This window comes from Megalobrama amblycephala, linkage group LG16 (genome assembly GCF_018812025.1).
Source record: "Megalobrama amblycephala isolate DHTTF-2021 linkage group LG16, ASM1881202v1, whole genome shotgun sequence".
Classification (NCBI taxonomy): domain Eukaryota; kingdom Metazoa; phylum Chordata; class Actinopteri; order Cypriniformes; family Xenocyprididae; genus Megalobrama; species Megalobrama amblycephala.
Genome location: NC_063059.1, coordinates 16,055,139 through 16,068,375, shown reverse-complemented (window position 1 = coordinate 16,068,375; position 13,237 = coordinate 16,055,139). Strand labels below are relative to the sequence as shown.

At 43.9% G+C, this 13,237-nt stretch overlaps 1 protein-coding gene across 1 annotated transcript in view; it reads left to right on the top strand.

Annotated features, from left to right (window-relative positions):
- The first annotated feature begins 10,790 nt into the window (after positions 1 to 10,790).
- abr (ABR activator of RhoGEF and GTPase) overlaps positions 10,791 to 13,237 on the top strand; it is a 343,069-nt gene continuing 340,622 nt past the window's right edge. Inside the window, exon 1 of the mRNA XM_048161871.1 lies at positions 10,791 to 11,616. Within this exon, the coding sequence (XP_048017828.1) occupies positions 10,947 to 11,616 (670 nt within the window). The 5' untranslated portion in view covers positions 10,791 to 10,946. The remainder of the gene's footprint in view (positions 11,617 to 13,237) is intronic.

Sequence of the window (13,237 nt, the reverse complement as noted above, 5' to 3'; positions counted from 1 at the left end):
GGCAGGATAATTTCGTGACTGGAGCGGTGACTGGATCTGATGATGTTTCTTATCTTTTCCCAGGGAACGTGGATGCAGGCAGACGTGGAGCAGACAGGACATGATGACACTCACTGGAGACACAGAGACACTAGGAGTCACGGAGAACACTGGAGACAGGTAAGCAGGTGTTAAAAGAGTCTATAAGGTAAGCATAACAGGTAGGTGCGTTGACGAGACCGAACAGTGACTGAGTGTTCTGGAGTGTCTTTTGTAGTGCTGCTGATGATGACTGTGATGAGTGTCAGGTGGAGCTTGTTAATACTCAGGGGAGGGGGTGCGTTGTGATTAGGTGAGTGAAGAGCCTGGCGTGTCTGTGACATTACCCCCCCCTCAGGAGTGGACCGTGGACCCCGACGTTGTGGTGGTCGACCCCTGCCGCGTGGAGCTGGATTGTTAGGATGTCTGGCATGGAAGTCATCGAGAAGGCTGGGATCGAGAATATCATTCCTGGGGACCCATGACCGCTCTTTGGAACCGTAGCCTTCCCAGTCGACCAAGTACTCCAGGTGAGGGTTGGGGTTGGAAACAGATTACGCATTGAAACGGAGTAAGACCTGTGGTGGACTGACGGGGAGAGTTCTGGGCGTACTCGGCCCAACCCAGAAACTGGTTCCAGGAGTCCTGGTGGCCGTGACAGAAGGTCCGTAGGAAACGGCCAATCTCCTGGATCTTCCTCTCCGTCTGCCCGTTCATCTGGGGGTGGTAGCCAGAAGAGAGACTTATGGTCATACCTAGGAGCTTGAAGAATGATTTCCATACTTTGGAGGTGAATTGCGATCCACGGTCAGATACAATATCTTCGGGCAGTCCATAATATCTGAACACATGGTTGAACATGAGCTCTGTGGTCTCCATAGCTGTTGGTAGTCCAGGCAAGGGAATTAATCGACATGACTTGGAGAAACGATCCACTACCACCAGGACACAGGTGCAACCGTTGGAGACTGGAAGATCCGTTATAAAGTCTACTCCTAGGTGTGACCAGGGGCGGTTAGGAACGGGTTTGCAGAGGTTTGCAAAGGCTTGCAGAGGTTGGAGCTATCCGGAGGGAAGATGTTGCGGGGTTTTGGAGATGGCACATTCCCGGCACCCCTGTACGAATGCCATGTTGAGCCACCAGAAGCGCTGTTTAAGCAGCGAGAGGGTTTCATTGACCCCTGGGTGGCCAGTGCCCAGTGAAGAATGCGTGGAGTGAATAAGGGGAGTGCGCCGTGTCTGTAGGAGATATACTGCAATCCCTGGGGGCAACCCGGCGGGGTGTCGGTGGAGGCACTCGGCTCGGGGAGCGTTTCCGCAGACCAAGTGATGGGGCTGACAAAGAGGTTCTCGGGGATGATTGGCTCTGGACCGTCACAGGTTTCTTCAGGGCTATAGATACGAGACAGGGCATCTGCTTTCACATTCTTTGATCCAGGGAGGTATGAGATGGTGAACTTGAACCTTGTGAAGAACAGCGCCCATCTTGCTTGGCGGGGATTAAGTCTTTTAGTGTCCCGTAGATACTCAAGGTTCTTATGGTCTGTCAGAACCGTAAATGGGTGTTTAGCTCCCTCGAGCCAATGCCTCCACTCCTCCAGGGCGAGCTTGATGGCTTGAAGCTCCCGGTTCCCGATGTCATAGTTGACTTCCGCCAGGTTGAGCTTGTGGGAGAAGAAGGCACATGGATGGAGCTTACAGGGATTCCCCTGCTGCTGTGACAATACCGCTCCCACTCCTGTGGTTGAGGCGTCTACCTCGACGATGAAGGGGAGCTCTGGATCTGGGTGAGCCAAGAGGGGGAGCGGACGTAAAGGCTTCCTTGAGGGTGTTGAAGGCTTGTGTGGCGGCTGGAGTCCAGGACAGAGACTTGGGCTTGTTCTTGAGGAGGCTTGTGAGAGAACTGGTGATGGAACTGTAACCTTTGATGAAGCAACGATAGAAGTTTGCAAAACCCAGGAACCTTTGTAACTCTTTCACGGATGTAGGAGTGGGCCAGTCTTTGACAGCGGTTACCTTCCTCTCGTCCATGCGGACGCCACTGTAATCAATGATGTAACCCAGGAACTGCACTGAGGACTGGTGGAAGGTACACTTCTCGGCTTTCAGGAACAGGTGGTAGTCTCTCAGGCGTTGGAGGACCTCCGCAACGTGGCGGCGATGGTTGGCCATGCTCCGGGAGTATATCAGAATGTCATCGATGTAGACCAGGACTGACTTGTGGAGGAACTCCCGGAGCACCTCATATATAAAGTCTTGGAATACGGAGGGGGCGTTAACTAGTCCATACGGCATGACTAGATACTCGTAGTGGCGAGTAGGGGTCACGAAATGTGTCTTCCACTCGTCCCCCTCACGTATTCTGATGAGGTTGTAGGCGCTGCGGAGGTCCAACTTAGTGAACCCAGTGGCGCCGCATAGTTGTTCCAACGCTGATGGGACGAGAGGAAGTGGGCTGAATTTGATGGTGATTTTATTTAAAGCTCTGTAATCGATGCATGGCCACAAGCCTTCGTCCTTCGCTACAAAGAAAAAACTTGAAGCAGCAAGGGAAGTAGACGGGCGGATGTAGCCTTGTGCCAGAGCTTTGTTTATATACTCCTCCATGGCCTTCTCCTCAGGGATTGACAAAGAGTATATCTTTCCTCTGGGCACTGGCTCACCGGGGATGAGGTCGATTGCACAGTCCCATGGCCGATGAGGAGGCAGCTTGGAGGCTTCTTTAGGACAGAAGACATCACTGAAGTGGGAGTAACAGGCAGGGATGTCCGTTTAACATTTCTCGAGTGGACTTTCCACAGAAGTAGTGCAGACTGGAACTTCTTCAGAACTTGGAAGACTTAGAACAGGACTTGGAATAGGACTTGGAACATGAAACTCAGGAAAACAGTCATTAAGGGCCCGTCCACATGGAGACATGTTTCTGTGAATACGCACAATTTTTTTTATCGGATAGGCATTTCATCCACACGGATTCTGCGTTTTCGAAAGGTGAAACCACTATTTTTTGAAACCAGGTCCCAGAGTGGATAAATTTGAAAACGCCGTCTTTGCATTTTCGTGTGGACGGGGCAATCCGTATATTTTCTGAAATGATGATGTCATCATCCCATGTGTCGACCCTATCAGACGGCGCTAACAGCACAAAACAGCAACAACAACAGCAATAGCAGACTCTACATGCTTGCGTTCATGCTGCAGAAGCTACTGAGCCAAAATAAAGTGTTATTTTTGAGCTTTGCTATAGTTTGTATTCAGCGCGTTTATGAATAAGGTTTATGCGCATGCTCCAAGTCTTCTTCGCTGCTTTAAGTGCATTTCTGTGACAGAATTACAGCGCCACATAATGGTCTGGCATGTATATTACATCGTTTTGAGTCGTTTCAGTGGATTCGTGTGGACGCAGATATTTTTTGAGACGAGGAAAAAAAAAGATCGGTTTAGGGTAAGCTCCGGCTTCGTGTGGACGTAGCCTAAAGCACTGGTTACCCCACTTCAGGATCTCTCCTGTCCTCCAGGAGATGATGGGGTTGTGCTGCTCAAGCCAGGGGTGCCCTAGAATCACATCAGCCGTTGATTCCTCCAGAACCAGCAGATGGATTTCCTCCATGTGGAGAACACCGATTTGGAGATGAAGAGGTCCCACACTGAAGCAAACTTGACGAAGAGGTTTTCCAGTTACTGAGTGGATTTGGTAGATCTTCGGCGTGGCGGTGGTTTTGAGCTTGAGCTGACGACAGAGGGTTCCGGAGATGAAGTTTCCGGCTGACCCAGAATCGAGGAGCGCATTGACTGGGAAGCAGAGATCAGCAGCAGTAAGGTAGTGACAACAATAGTGAGTGGTTTCATCTTATTCAGCATAGGCATAATAACACTCACCATGGGACGTACTGGACGAATGGGGCATTCAGAGATTAAATGCCCAGCATGGCCACAATAGATGCAGAGATTCTGGGTCATCCTCCTCTGTCGCTCAGTAGACGTAAGACGTGAGTATTCAACATGCATGGGTTCACTGGCTGATTCTGGGTGGCTGACGGATTCTGGCTGGTGGAGGATGGATGGGAATAGCGGCTGGCCCTAGTACTCTTCGAGGCACAGCTGCATACAAGTGGCAAACCTGATGGATAACTGGATGAATTTTTCGAGCCCGATGGAATCCTCATATGCAGCAAGATGCAACCGCACACGTGAATCGAGCCCTTGACGATAGGTGGTAATAAGAGCTTGTTCATTCCAGCCACTTGCTGTAGCTAAGGTTCGGAAGTGAAGGGCATAATCAGACACAGACATTAAACCTTGCTTCAACTGACATAATCTCTTACCGACTGATGAATCCCAGGCTGGTTTCCCGAACACTTCTTTGAAATAGTTAACGAAGCTTGAGAATGACTTGATAATGGGATTTTTCTGTGTCCAGAGTGGTTCGGCCCAGTGGAGAGCTTTCCCTTCGAGTTGAGAGATTATGTACGCCACCTTAGTGCTGTCGTTAGGATACAGGTGCGGTTGCATCTCCAGGACCAGCGAACACTGCAGGAGGAATCCGTTGCAGTCCTCCGCCGAGCCAGTGAAGGGCGCCGGTTTGGCCATGGGACTGGTGACCGCAAAGGGGTGAAGGAGATGCAGCGGGGAATGCGGAAGTGGTCACTGGAGGTGCCAGAGTGGAAGTGCTGGTTAGAGTGCGACGAAGTGCATCGACCAGGTCTTGAAATGGATCCGGATGGCTCATCTTGGTTGTTGACGGTGTTGGTCCGGTCTTCTGTTACACACAGAAGGGGACGGAGACACAAGTAATGATTAAGATGTGTTTATTAAACAACCAGAGGATGAATGGCAGAATGCAGGTGAGTAAAGGCAGGATAAGTTCGTGACTGGAGCGGTGACTGGATCTGATGATGTTTCTTATCTTTTCCCAGGGAACGTGGATGCAGGCAGACGTGGAGCAGACAGGACACGATGACACTCACTGGAGACACGGAGACACTAGGAGTCACGGAGAACACTGGAGACAGGTAAGCAGGCGTTGAAGGAGTCCTTAATGTAAGCATAACAGGTAGGTATGCGTTAACGAGACCGGACAGTGACTGAGTGTTCTGAGGCCCGTTGCAGAAAGGAGGTTAAGTGAGAACTCTCAGTATGTTAACCCTGAAATGAGGGAAACTCTGGGTTTTCTGTTTCAGAATGGGAGGTATGTCAAACCCGAGAAAGCAGGTTAAGTCAAGCCTGTTTCTGAAAGAGAGGTAACTTATACTCAGATTCAGTTGCCATGGTAACTTACTCTGTGAACCTAACCTGGTCAGGAGCAGATTTTCTTCAGTCAACCCAGAGTTTCCTCCGGTCTCCTCCCCCTTTTTAAAGTGCTAGTCATGTTTAAATAGTTAACTAATTCATTCACGCTGCAAAAATGCTTTTCGTACTAAGTAGTTTTTGTCCTATTTCAAGTACAAATATCTAAATTTTTAAATCAAGATGGATTTTGCATATAAGAAAATTATATAAGATATTTAGTCTTGTGTCCTGGGGGGACCTAAGTAAAATTATCAATATCTGCCAGTGTGGTAATAAAAATAATCTTAATGCAAATGGAAAACAAGATTATTCTGAATCTATTACTAAGTGCAAATTTACAGTAGCTCCGCCCACCAATTGCCTAACGAGCAGGTTATAATTCACGTTCATTCTTGTGGCTGCAGTGGTGTAGGCAATAGTGTGTTGGGTGTGGAGAATCAAATTGTGATGCGATGAACAGGGCTCGGATCCGCCTTCTGCCGAGCTTGCTATTCACCCTTTTCCCATCAAATATCACTTCAGAAATGCATTGATTTTCAATAAAAATTAAGAAAATTTTCTAAAAGTGGAAGTAAATTGCCTAACGAGTGTTTAATAATGATAAAATCATTTGCACTATTATTATTGTATCCAGTTAAATTATTTTTTTTCTTCTTTTTTTTTTGCATGTGGGATACCATGAAAATGAATATTAATTCAATAACTTATCATTCTACCAGTTTTCACCTTGGATATTATAACAGTGATAAGAATTAAATTTGCACTGACTCAGAAGTATCCAGACGTCCTTTTGTCACGTGCTGTTGCCATAGTGAATCGTAATATCGGAGCTCCATTGATGATGGCTTTTTATAGTCGTGGTGCACGCGCTTAACTCTGAGTCAACCTACTCAGAGTCGATTGAACTAACTCAATTCAGCTGTTCTGATACAGAAAACTCAGAGTTTCCCATCTCAGAGTAAGTCAACTAAGTTTTAACTCAGAGTTGGTTGAACCTCCTTATTGAAACAGGCCCCTGGAGTTTCTTTTGTAGTGCTGCTGATGATGACTGTGATGAGTGTCAGGTGGAGGGGGATTGGGTGAGTGAAGAGCCTGGCGTGTCTGTGACAGATAGTGAATTGGTGGGGTTTTGTTAAATATGAGCCAAAATCATCACAATTAAAAGAACCAAAGACTTAAAGTACTTCAGTCTGTGTACATTGAATTTATTTAATACATGAGTTCCACATTTTGAGTTGAATTACTGAAAGAAATTAACTTTTCCACGACATTCTTATTTATTGAGATGCACCTGTATTGGCAGAGACAAATTTTGCGTCAAAATGGCCACACATGCAAGAAAATTGCTCCAAAGAATATTGCATAAGGACGTCTTTTCCTGAGGAGTTTGCTACGGAAACACATCACCACTGCAGAGCTTGCTCAGTATTGGCAGCAGGTGGGTGTGAATGCGTCCAGGTCTGTTTCTAGCCATTTTGATGCCCTAGGCCTAGGTGAAATCCCTATTGGCTCACCTACCCCCACCCCCATGACCCCCACCCCCAACCTTCATTTATTATCTGTAATACCACTGTGTAGCCACTAGATGCCTGTATAGGCCTATATAAAATATATATAAAAAGGCTTGTGCAATTCCTACCAGTGGAGGCAGCAATCATATTTCAGGGTGGCCATGCCACCCTTTAGATCATGGGTGTTCAACCCTGCTCCTAGAGGGCTACTGTCCTGCAGATTTCAGTTCAAACCCTGCTCCAACACACCTGTCTGTAATTATCAAGCAGCCCTGGACACCGTGATTAGCTGGTTCAGGTGTGTTTGATCTGGGTTGGAGCTAAAATCTGCAGGGCGGTAGCCCTCCAGGACCAGGGTTGGAAGCCCCTGCTTTAGATACATCCCTCCTAAAATGTAGTGCCAGTATATGAGTTCATTGGCACCCCCTCCAGCTGGTGGTACCCTAGGCAACCACCTAGTTCGCCTAACAGCACTGAGTGGATCTGCACGCACCGTGAGGTAAAGACTTGGATAACGGCCTGGTGTCACGAGGGGCAGCAAAGAAGCCACTTCTCTCCATGAAATACATCAAGGACAGACTGAAATACAGTAAGTACAAGGACTGAACAGCAGAAGACTGGTGCAAAGATATTTTCTCTGATGAAGCCCCCTTCTGATTGTTTGGGACATCTGGAAAATAGATTGTCCAGAGAGAGAGGTGAATGTGTATGGGCTTGCTTTTCATCCAAGAGAGTTTGCTCTGTCATAATCTGCCCAAAAAACACGAGATGGTCCTCACTGCAGAAAACAAGATCCAGGGGCCGAGGTTGGATCCAGATCCAACTCCTCCCATTTTACATATCCATAAACCTATCTGTCTCCATCCCCTGATCCCTAAACCTACCCATCTCCACCCACTGGATCTGGATCCAACTCTTCCCACTTTATATATCCCTAAACCTACCCGTCTCCAGCCCCTGGATCTGGATCCTGGATCTCGTGTTCTGCAGTGAGGAGCTACTGAAAAACACTGCAATGAATAATAAAAGCTCCTGCAAGAGCAACTTCTCCAACGACCCAGGAGAATTTGGTGATGATCTGTCAAGGCAAGAATGGATCTCCATCAATCAGGATTTGGACCAGAACCTGATATCCAGCATGCCAGAAAGAATTTCAGATGTTATGACTGTATGACTCTTTGCATAAAAGTCTTATGAAATGCTTATCACTGTTTTCCAGTTTTCCATAGAAACGTGAGAAAAAAATATATCTACAAATACTAAAGACCCAAATCTTATTTGTTTTGGATATGGACATTTTATCTTAATTTGTCGATTCATTGTCATTTGTGTCTATAACTCACAGATGGTATAATGCGGTTCATTACTGTGCCCCTCCTTTTTTTTTTTTTTTTAACAAAATATTTCATCAGTTTGCTAGAAAGTATGGAGTGTGGTGTGAATCACCATGGTAACTGAACCAAGTTATGTTATGCATTTAAGTCACTGCTGATCGGCAAAAGTTGAATAGGCTTTTAGTAAAAATGACTTTGTGATTCTGGGATGGAGTCCAAAATGGAGCTGGAATAAAGAAACAAAGCCTTCTAAGGTTTCTCTCTTCACCAAATGAAAGCTATTGTGCTGACCTTCCATCGAATATTAGTATGAGCTACTAAAACAAGCTTGAATTTACATGAAGACTTTCTCTCTTTGGCTGCTATTCAAGCAGGAGTTAAATGCATTGATGCATATCAAATAAAAGATGACCTAATCGGGTCTTCAGTTTCTGGTACTGTCCATTGTGATGCTGGTTTTATAATAGCTCTAGGCTTGATGGCTTTAGTGTAACTACAATAATTGTTAAATAATTGTTAGAAATGCTAACAATTATACCAGATCAAGTTAGATGTTTACACCCTACAGATGGTTCACACAGACTGAACCTTTTGCATCAGCAGAAGATGTGATGAGACAAGCCCTCAGCTTTTCTGAGGTATGACTGCATTAGCTTCAGTGAATGCTCTTGTGTCATGTTTCTAATGTTACAGACCCTTCTTCCTCTTTCCTTCCCTCAACTGCCTCATAATTATCATTTACCACTCAACTGCCTCATAATTATCATTTACTTACAGTTTTTCCTCCCACACCGAAAACAAATAATTTTTCTTTTTCCTAATTATTATTAGTTTTATATAATGCAGTATTTCTTTTTCGTTCTTTTTTATTTTTTTTATTTTATGATTTCCCTCCAGTGTTGCAAACAAATATAAAAGGAGTAGTTCACCCAAAAATGAAAATGTTGACATTATTTACTCATCCTTTTGTCATTTTAAACATGTATGACTTTCTTCTGTTGAACACAAAATAAAAATTTTTTTGTCCATTCAATGAAAGTCAAAGGGGTCCAATGTTGTTTTGGACCCCATTGACTTTTGCTGTAAAGACTAAATTTAAACATTCTTCAAAATATCTTTTAGCAGAAGAAAGGAAGTCAGGTTTGGAATAATAATGCGAGTGAGGAAGAAGGAGAGGGAGAATTATCCCTTTAATTCCCTTTTGGTTGTTTTGTTAACCTGTTAAGCTGAATAATTATAGTGCTTAACCTGTCCAACACAAATACATTTTACAAGGCATGAAGTTGATAGTCAGCACAGAATGGGACCAAATGATGCAAATCTCATGAATTATTCAAATGGTTTCCTCTACAGTATAGCTGAAACTGCATTTGAATGTCCGGTGCTAATGCATGAGCACACATATTAAACACGCATTCATTGTGTACTAGTTGCAGAGGTTAAATTGCTAGTAATTTTTTGGGGAAAAAAAAAAAAAATGTACCATTTCAAGCTCCTGAAATAGGCTACTATATAAAGTGGATTGATCTATGCTGTGGATCACATACACATACACACATCTCTCATCTTCAGTTTCTCATAGAACTGCTGGAACCCAGCCACTCCAGTTCTCCAGTAACATCATGATACCCATATCGAATTTGTCCTGCACATCTCAGCTAATGGTATTGACATCAGTGTGAGAAGGGGAATTTGAACGAAGAATAGGCTATGAACAGAAAATGGACCATGAATTAGACTCAACTGACATAAAACCTCAGTCCGCAAACTACTTAGCAAGTAATGCATGCAGAGCAGAATTAGGATAATATCCATTAATTATCAAGATGCAATACACATTATTATATTCATGTTTCCATGAAAAACATAAAAAAGATTATTTGTGGAAAATTTTCTGAATATTATTAATTTTTTTTAATTAAAAAAATTATTCTTTCAAGAACTTTTCACCAAAAGGTTCTTTTTGGGGAAACCAAAATGTTAATTCTATGGAACTGCTGCGCAAACTAAAATTATGACAAAATTCGACAACAGGCTGTGTTTTCTTGCAGACTGCATGAAATAAATGCAAAAAAAGTGAATTGCATGTAAAACAATGAAACCCCTCTTAAGATCCAGAGAACCCAATGATTTCTGTCTTTATTACTCAACTTTTGCTCATCATCACTATTGCTCCAATTTGATGCATTTATACGTATATTATCATTTTTACTCTGCTTAATTATTTTTATTTAATATTATTGTTATTATGTTTATTATGATGATTAATTATTGTTAATTTAATTTTTAAATGTGTTTTCTACTGTTTACTCATAATTGTATTTATTTGTACTATTACTCGTTTACTCAATTTGCACTATTATTATTTTACTTTATATTGCTTATTTTGTAAGCATCTGAACTACATACACTTTTTTATTTACATTTTAAAAAGTGCATTTGTTTGTCAACCTGAACTGAAATGTATTTCAATAAACAACGCTTATTTACTCAACAGGTGGGGCATTAATGTGTAAAAAAAACAACCACAGGATAGGATTTTGCACGTCTAAATGTAAACGGCTAAAGGATCTGATTGGCTCCGTGTCCAGCTGACGTCACGACTTTCCAATGTAGCGGAAGCTGAAAGTTTTTTTCAGTTGTAAACTGATCTGTAGCGTGAGTGACTGGATATGCGCGAAAGAGAAAATGAGCAGTCGCTACTTCACAACGGGCGTTTGAGGCAGTGAACCAAAGCTGTTTTAGCAGGAACTCGACATATTCAAAGACCCCCCCCCCCCACTCTGGTCTTACAATGTGGGAACAGGCGGAATTTGAGAAGCACTGGAGGAATGAGTTTCCCGACGGTGAAGTGCCCGTGATGAATCTCCACTCGGTGGAGGACATAGAGGCAGAGCTGGAGAAATGCAAAGCCAATCTGAAAGTGTTACAGCAGGCTCTGTCGGAAGAGAAGTTCAAGGTGATTTACCTTCAGGCCACCATCGCGCAGAAGAAGAGAAATTATGACATTGAGAAATGCTGGAACAAAGCAGATGGGGACAGAACTTGCGGGACAGACAGCAGAGGTGAAGGAGAGCCTTTTGCCCGGGGCATACTCTGTGACAACAAGACAGGTAAGCCCATCCCCGTCCCTCCTCGGAAAAAGCCAGATGTTCAGCAAGATCACTCATCTGCTCGTGACATCTCTCTGTGCGTTGACGAGCAACGGAACAGCGAGCAGGACAGTGACCACGAGTTCGAGGACGTGGAGCTCAACGAAAACTTCCTCCGAAAAAACATTCTAAACCCAAAGAGTAAGGTCCGGGAGAATCACCGACTGAATCCTCGGTTCCGCATTAGTCGAGAGCTGGACTCAGATGATGGCAGACTGTCTCCTTCGCTCGTGCTCCGCGGCTCTCACGGGTCTGGACGCAGCACACCTGACGGATACTTGAGCTCCGACCATGATGACGACTCCTCTGCAGGTAGGACAAGTTTAACAACTAAAAACTCCTACCATACCAGTCTCTTATCACCTGCAAAGCGCCAATTAAGGCCCCTTCTGGAGGAATGTGAGCTGCCACAGTTTATCTCTTATAACTTATGTCATGTCACAGGCCTGTTTCACACTGGATGGTTAAGCAGCGCGTATTTTTTCAGAGCCCATGTTAACAGATTAGAGCATTGCGGGTAGCAGGAGCAGAGCAGAATCAGCAATGTTGGCGAGTGAGGTGTTCCGTGTTTCACAATCACCATATGACATTCAGCGCTGGGAAAAAAAGAAAGAAAATACACGAAAACGCATCATTGCCTGGAGTTTTTGCCAAAAATTCAAAGGACTGTTCAAATGATTAGAGGTATATCTCAACTTTAAGATTACTTTTATTATGTAAACTATATATATATATATCATAAATCAAAGCACATGACAGACAGTGGTCGGATAAGAACACCTGAAAAACATGGCAGAATGAACTATAGCCTACTCATCTGTATTTGCAGCAGCAAGAAACGCTGTGTGAAAGCACAATGGACGTGTGCTGCTCCCGTCCTGCATACCCACCGCTGCTTCTTCGCTGACTCTGCTCTGCTTGTGCATCCAGTGTGAAACAGGCTGTGGAAGTACATGTTGGGTATGTGTGTCACAGGACGTTACTTGATGAACAATCATTTCCAAATTGAGTTCACGTTACTTGTTCTGCTGTTTAATATTTTGACCATGATGTTGGAGATTGAGTGGCATGTTTACAATGGCCCCCGAAAATTTGGACTTTTTATATCTCTTTCTCTCCATTGGAGCTTGTTTCGTTCACTACTGAGGGAAATGTAAAACCTGGAGTGGAGTGATTACAGTGCTTACAGTATGGAGTCAAAATAATGCTGCATAGATTTGCAAAAGATTTAAAGGTCCCGTTCTTCGTGATCCCATGTTTCAAACTTTAGTTAGTGTGTAATGTTGTTGTTAGAGTATAAATAAAATCTGTAAAATTTTAAAGCTCAAAGTTCAATGCCAAGTGAGATATTTTATTTAACAGAAGTCGCCTACATCGAACGGCCAGTTTGGACTACATCCCTCTACTTCCTTCTTTAATGACGTCACTAAAACAGTTTTTTGACTAACCTCCGCCCACAGGAATACACAAGAGTTGCGTTTGTAGAGTGTGTTTGTCGGCATGTCGTCGAAACGCTGTTATTTTCATCCCGCAGTCCAATCACCGGGTCTGATTCCGGCTCAAATTGATAGGGTAAAATTAAAGACATGTTTACAATAACACTGAGCAAATGCATCTCCACATTATGGTAAGAGGCGTGACCTTTCCGGGCAAGGAGCGCTAAGCTGCTGTCGAATCACAACACAGGAACCGCTGGCACAATCAGAACTCGTTACGTATTTCTGAAGGAGGGACTTCATAGAACAAGGAAGTCATCAGCCCGTTTTTATGACAATGGAAACAGCGGTATACAGATAAGTAAATTATGTGAAAAATACTGTTGTTTTTTTTTCACGCGAAACATGAACATGTTATATTGCACACTATAAACACAATCACAGCTTCAAAAAGCCACGAAAAACGGGACTTTTAAGTATTGCTAAAGAAAAATAAA